This window comes from Choristoneura fumiferana, chromosome 21 (genome assembly GCF_025370935.1).
Source record: "Choristoneura fumiferana chromosome 21, NRCan_CFum_1, whole genome shotgun sequence".
Lineage (NCBI taxonomy): Eukaryota > Metazoa > Arthropoda > Insecta > Lepidoptera > Tortricidae > Choristoneura > Choristoneura fumiferana.
In genome coordinates this window covers 5,170,356-5,177,976 of record NC_133492.1, presented here as the reverse complement: position 1 = coordinate 5,177,976, position 7,621 = coordinate 5,170,356, and the positions used below count along the sequence as shown (strand labels likewise).

General features: G+C 45.1%; 2 protein-coding genes across 3 annotated transcripts in view; one reads left to right on the top strand and one right to left on the bottom strand.

Annotated features, from left to right (window-relative positions):
- The window catches only part of LOC141439595 (tumor necrosis factor alpha-induced protein 8-like protein), an 88,906-nt gene that overhangs the window by 35,444 nt on the left and 45,841 nt on the right, over positions 1-7,621 (bottom strand). The window lies entirely within an intron of this gene.
- Positions 1,662-7,153, top strand: LOC141439641 (uncharacterized). Its single transcript, XM_074103958.1, has 2 exons — positions 1,662-4,677; positions 6,759-7,153. The coding sequence occupies exons 1-2, from the start codon at positions 1,888-1,890 to the stop codon at positions 6,888-6,890; spliced, it is 2,922 nt and encodes a 973-aa protein (XP_073960059.1). The 5' UTR covers positions 1,662-1,887; the 3' UTR covers positions 6,891-7,153.

Sequence of the window (7,621 nt, the reverse complement as noted above, 5' to 3'; positions counted from 1 at the left end):
AAAGAAACAGACTTACAAACTTTCGCATTTATAATATTAGTGGGAACTTAGTGTCGAATTTTGCCCGAATTAAAATCTTTTCCTTTTTCTACATTAAATTGCCATTTATTTCTGGCAGGGGACCATAATAGATATGATTACGTCATGGTAAGGCTACAAGTTTTCAACACAAAAACGAACAAAAAGGAACGTTGTAGGTAAATGTCTCATACGTCGGCATGTTAAGGGTCTTCAGAATGCGTTATTTTTCTTATGATTCCTGAACATGATATATACCTACTTTGAATTCTTTTCAGTTATGGATATTGGTAATTTGGCAGTAATAATTGCATTTATTTTAGGTAAGGTATAATTTTAGTTCGAACTTTTTTATATTAATTTATTTGTGACCCTATTTGACTCCTATTTCGTGATAAAGGTTTCCAGAGTAGCTGATGATAATCTTGTAATAAAAATCATAAATATTGGAAAGGGTATGTTACACACAGCGCCATCTATCTACTTTCAGCCGAGCTAACAGAGGTCTCTTCAACCGAGAGAACTGTTGGCTTCTCTGTTAGTTCGAACCTATGAGGATAGATGGCGCATTTTTGGGGATGCTCCCCCGCTGCACTGTTTGGCCATATCCAAGATGGCGATTTGTGACCTAATTTTTGTGATCTTGTAATGAACCAATAAAACTATCTGTTTCAATCTTCAATATATTTATAATATTATCCTGCCGCAACATATTTTTGGTGACCCCGAACGCTCTACGTCGACGAAGATACTCGAATACGACGGGGAGCCGAAAAACGCAACTTCGAATCAAGAGCACGTGCCGGCGGTCTGTCGACACAAAACCAATCAAGAAAATTTTGAGAAGAGGCGACTTCACAAGTGAAGAAATACCTACTCAGATAGAGAAACAACGAATCAAGAGGTGTGACGCACTGGCGACTACGTAGACGAAGGCCGGGCAACACGCGGCACTCCCGAGAGGTGTGGCGCGGATAAGAACGGCGGCGCGCGGGCAGCCCCCGGCGACAGGGTGGACAGGCGGCGCGCGGCGATTACAATCGAATCAGCGACGCGCGGGTGGCCCCCGGCATCTAACCGAAGCACCGCGGCGCGTGGACAGGCGGCGCGCGGCGATTACAATCGAAACAGCGACGCGCGGGTGGCCCCGGCGTCTAACCGAAGCACCGCGGCGCGTGGACAGGCGGCGCGCGGCGATTACAATCGAAACAGCGACGCGCGGGTGGCCCCCGGCGTCTAACCGAAGCACCGCGGCGCGTGGACAGGCGGCGCGCGGCGATTACAACCGAAACAGCGACGCGCGGGTGGCCCCGGCGTCTAACCGAAGCACCGCGGCGCGTGGACAGGCGGCGCGCGGCGATTACAACCGAAACAGCGGCGCGCGGGCAGCCCCGGCGTCTACAACCGAAGCACCGCGGCGCGTGGACAGGCGGCGCGCGGCGTTTACAACCGAATTGGCGGCGCTGGCAGCCCCGGCGTCTACAACCGAAGCACCGCGGCGCGTGGACAGGCGGCGCGCGGCGTTTACAACCGAATTGGCGGCGCTGGCAGCCCCGGCGTCTACAACCGAAGCACCGCGGCGCGTGGACAGGCGGCGCGCGGCGTTTACAACCGAATTGGCGGCGCTGGCAGCCCCGGCGTTTACAACCGAATTGGCGGCGCTGGCAGCCCCGGCGTTTACAACCGAAGCACGCGGCGCGTGGACAGGCGGCGCGCGGCGTCTACAACCGAAACAGCGGCGCGCGGGCGGCCCCCGGCGTCTACAACCGAAGCACGCGGCACTTGAACAGGCAGCGGCACGTAAAAAGGCAAGTGGGCTGGCAATTTAGCAATTTTTAGTTTAGTCAGGCATTGGCATTGGGCATAAAAATGACAGACAGCGAGTCTGAGACCACCTTTATAGAGCCAATTCATTTGAAAAGTCTCATTAAAAAGCGAGGCACTATAAAAAGCAAGTTAACTTTATTTAATAAATTTTTAGAGAAGTTTAATACTGAACCATTGTCGGGGGACGATGTCCTGGACTTGGAACTAAGGGTAGCCAGATTGACTAAGGAACTAGATGAATTTGAAAAGGTCCAGGACAAAATAGAAACTGTAAGTTCAGATGTGGAGGCTCAAATGTCTGAAAGGGAAGCGTTTGAAAACTCTTACTTCCAGTTGCTATCCAAGGCAAAGGGTTTATTAAGGGCCAATGCCCCCAGTTCCAACCAACCTATACCTTCCCGAAACACTGAGCCTGCACAAGCTGTCCATGAGGAATCAATTAAATTTCCAGAAATTTCTCTCCCGTCATTTAGTGGTGATATGACGACCTGGATCGAATTCAGGGATACCTTTGATGCTCTTATTAACCAAAGCAACCTAAAACCGATGCAAAGGTTCAAATACCTGCGAGGTTGCCTGAGGGATGGGGCACTAGAGGTAATAAGTGCACTAGATTACTCAGAGGAAGGCTATGCCATTGCTTGGCAACTATTATGTGAACGATTCAATAATCCTAGATATTTGGTAAACAATCACTTACGAGCACTCCTAAATGTAAACATGGTTTATAATACAGCACCAGCTCTCAGACATTTGTCGGACAACATCTCAAAACATTTAAGATCCCTGCGTTCATTACAGGTTAGCACTGAGGGCTGGGATGTATTATTGATCTTTCTTTTAACACCTAAACTAGAAAAAAATATTCAAAGAAAATGGGAGGAAAAGATTACCTCGCGAGAACTTCCTACTTTACAGGACTTCAAGATGTTCCTAAGAAAGCAGGCTGACATTTTGGAGGCAATCGGCCAAGCTGCATCCGAGCAGCCAAGTCACAGCGCATCACAGCCTCGAAAGGCCATGGTAATCACGTCTCCTCCGTTACCGAAGGTAAAACAATTTCACACTCCTCGTAATCAATGCCCACACTGTAAAGGGGGACACTATATCAACCAATGCAAGGATTTCTTGGCCCTGAACCCACCGTCACGCATTCGAAGCGCGAAACAAATGGGTCTGTGTTTAAACTGCTTAGGCTCTAACCACATCCTACCGAACTGCAGAGCTTCCACTTGCAGAACATGCAAAGGTAAACACCACACACTTTTGCATGTAGTACCAATAACTGAGGTGTCAAATCAATCTCAATCAAACCATAAAAACTTAGAAACGATGACAACAACCCTTACCAACAATGCCCAATCTGTCAATCTAATGACACAACAGTCAGCCACAGTAAACAATGCATGTGCAGTAGTACAACCAAAACCTATTATTTTATCAACTGCCCAAATCAAGGTATTTGATAGCCAAAATAATGCTCACATTTTAAGGGCTCTTCTCGACAGTGGCTCCCAATCAAATTTTATAACACAGCGAGCCGCTGAAATATTGAATTTGCAAACTCAAAAAATTAAATTTGAAGTACTGGGCTTCAATGAAAATATGACAACGATAAATCAACAGGCTCATGTGACTATCATGTCAAGAGATGAGTCATACTCGACCAGACTGTCCTGCTTTGTTGTGCCAAATATATGTAGTGTACCTAACTATTCAATTCCACAAAACACTTTCAATATCCCGCAGCGATTCCAACTGGCTGATGAATATTTCATCAAGGGAGGTGCTATAGACTTGATAATAGGAGCCGAACATTTCTACCAACTTTTATGCATAGGCCAACACCGCCTGGGCGATGGCTTACCAATCCTCCAGAGAACCCGGCTTGGCTGGGTGGTTTCAGGGCCAGTCGATATCAAATATGCTCCTCAAAGGGTGAGTTGTAACTTTGTTCTTAATAATGACATGCGGGGCATTTGGGAGGCAAATGATCTACATCCACCCAACAAAGTTCCAGATGATGACTACATTAACTGTGAGAAGGCTTTTGATGAGCATACCCGCACCTCTGATGGTAACTTTGTGGTAACCTTGCCTCTCAAAGAACCCACAACAGCACTTGGGGACTCACGACACATAGCATTCAAACGATTTAAAACTTTAGAAACTAAGTTTGCACGCAATACCGAATTCAAGGAAAAATATGTCAAATTTATGACAGAATTCAAGGAGGCTGGGCATATGGTCGAGTGTATTCCCACTAAATCTTGTAACTATGTAGCTCATCATGCGGTGGTTAACCCAGATAAAACCACAACACCGCTTCGAGTAGTAATAGATCCATCATGTCAAACAACCAGTGGTAAGTCGCTTAACGACATCCAATACAAGGGCACCGTAATGCAAGATGACTTGATAGATATATTACTGAGATTTCGAAAGTATGAATACGTTGTAAACGCGGACATTGAAAAAATGTATCGAATGATCTATATTAAACCTACACAGTGTCACTTGCAATGTATACTGTGGCGCGACCATCCATCAAAACCACTACTTACATACATGTTGACGACCCTCAGTTTCGGTCTAAAATGCGCACCACACATCGCGACACGGTGTTTACAACAGTTATCATACGAAATCAAACACCAGTTTCCAGACGCTGCCGAGGCAATAACCAACAGCTTCTACATGGATGACTTCATATTCGGCGGAGACAGCGAAAGGCAGGTAGCAGAGACAGCAGTCGTCGTCCAGCGTACACTTGGCAGCGCGAACTTCAACCTGAGGAAATGGAACTCTAATTCTAGTACCATACTACAAGCCGTGAGTACAACAAACACGCATGTAAACACCCCAGCTACCTTTGGACAAAACACTCAAAAGGTACTGGGTCTAGCCTGGTGTAGTCAGACTGATGAGCTAATGTACCAAATAAAAAAAAGACCAATACAGAACCCTTTAACCAAAAGAAAGGTCCTGTCATTGGCTTCCGAGATTTTTGACCCACTTGGGTTACTAGGACCAGTACTAATTACTGCCAAATGTTTCATCCAGCAATTATGGAAATTAAAAACCGATTGGGATGAACCTCTTTCAACCAATTTGTCACAAGAATGGGAAACCTTCTATGATTCCTTATGCATATTAAATTCATTAAGGCTACCTAGACTCGTAGTGTTACGCGACTATTATACCATCGAGCTCCATGGGTTCTCAGACAGCTCGTTGACAGCTTATGGGGCAGTAATATACATACACTGTATAGATAAATCAGGAAATGTATTGACGCGCTTACTATGTGCAAAAACTCGAGTAGCACGTGACGAAACCATTCCCAGGCTTGAACTAAGGGCAGCACTCTTACTAACAAATCTTCATCTTAAAATAATAAATGCATTAAAACACAAATTCACAGCAAAATACTTCTGGTCCGATTCAAATGTCGCTCTAGCCTGGATAAAGTCCCCCCAGATTCATAAACTTAATTGTTTTGTTAAGAATCAAGTAACCAAAATAAGGGAATCCTCCCAGACAACCGACTGGCGCTGGATTCCCACCAATGACAATCCAGCTGATCTTCTTACAAGGGGACTTCAACCTGAAAGGTTATTGAACTGTTCGAAATGGTGGAATGGACCTGCTTGGTTAAACAAACCTGGCAGCAACCGCCCACCTCAACCAGTCGAGACTTACCCAGCTCAGTGCAATGTGTGTACAAATGACATTTCAAACCAATTCATGTCAGACCTATTTCACAAATGGTCTAATCTCAATAAGCTGGTTAAGTGTTTTTCATTTATTCTGAGATTTATCTATAATTGTAAAAACAAAAACAACCTCAGAACAGGCCCATTAACTGTCAGCGAGATAGATGAGTCCCTATATACATTAATTAAATTTGCTCAAATGGAATCATATCCAAAGGAATTTAAATTACTATTAGTAAACAAACAATTACCAAACTCATCAAGTTTAATTAATTTGAACCCCTTCATGGAAAACCAACTTATGAAGGTGGGAGGTCGATTAACTCTCTCTGACTATTCACACCATAAAAAACACCCTACAATTCTACCTCACAAACACAACCTGACTGATCTCGTCATGCTCAATGAACATGTTCGGCTGAAACACGCCGGGCCCCAGCTCCTACTGTCATCCGTACGCGAGAGATACTGGCCGATTAAAGGTAAAACGCTAGCTAATAAAATAGTTCATAAATGCCTGACATGCTTCAGGGCCAAGCCAAAATTCCCTGCCCCCTTAATGGGAAATTTACCGACAAATAGAGTAACACCAGCCCCCCCCTTTTACTCGACAAGCGTTGATTACGCGGGGCCCTTCACAATAAGGGACAGGAGGGGACGAGGTTACAAAACTTCAAAATGTTACCTTGCGATGTTTGTTTGTTGTGCAACCAAGGCCGTTCATATAGAATTAGTATCAAGCCTCGAAACGGCAGCATTTCTTTCGGCCTTCAGGCGCTTCATAGCACGACGTGGAAGACCGAGAGAAATGCTGAGCGACAATGCTACCACATTCCATGGTGCGAACAACGATTTAACTGAATTGTATACATTCCTAAACAGTACGGAAAATATTAATAATTTATCTAGTGCGTATGTTGAAGAGGGAGTACAATGGAAATTTTACCCCGCATACTCTCCTCACGTGGCGGGTTTACATGAGGCGGCAATCAAAAGTTGTAAAGGTCACTTAAAAAAGATTCTAGGCAATGCCTTATTAACATTCGAAGAATTTTCCACTGTGCTCACTCAAATTGAGGGAATTTTAAATTCCCGACCTCTATGCCCAATACCGAGTTCCGACGACGACGAAATTTCATGTTTAACGCCAGCCCACTTTTTGCTAGGTAGAGCCCCAACATCTTTGCCTGATTACAGCTATCAAGGTACACCAACCAACAGACTGTCTATGTACCAGCAATTACAGCAACTCCAGCAATCCTTCTGGCGACGGTGGTCGCGGGACTACATCAACCTACTTCAGGAGCGAGTAAAATGGAGAAGCTGTAAGGGTCCGACACTCAAACCTGGCATCGTGGTGCTGCTACGAGATGACCGGCTGCCGCCATACCAGTGGCACCTTGGACGCGTCACCGCCTGCAGCCCCGGACGAGACGGAATCAGCCGAATCGTCGAGGTCAAGACCAATCGAGGCGTCACGAAACGCGCCTTTAATAATATTTGCCCTTTGCCAATTAATAACTAAGCTAGAAATAAGTTATCTTTCAAACTCTGTTGAAATTGTAATAAAAACTTCCTTATGTTTTGTTTCATTTTGATATTTAAAACCAGGGCTAGGGTGAGGCACTGTACGGAACCTATTTATATTATTTTTAGTACCAAGTATCAATTCAACTCAACAATAAAGGTTCGGTCTAGTGCTACACTTGCCCAGCTTGTACAGAGCAATTAGTTGATTGAATTTGTAGACAACCCTTAAACTTTATTATTAAATACCAACTTATATAAATCAACTCATTGCTCTCCGAAGTGTGGGGCATCAGAGGTGCCATCTGGCCCTGCACTTCGAACTGTTTCCCTTCCGGGAGCTAATTCCCGGTGGGAGCATGTTACACACAGCGCCATCTATCTACTTTCAGCCGAGCTAACAGAGGTCTCTTCAACCGAGAGAACTGTTGGCTTCTCTGTTAGTTCGAACCTATGAGGATAGATGGCGCATTTTTGGGGATGCTCCCCCGCTGCACTGTTTGGCCATATCCAAGATGGCGATTTGTAATTTT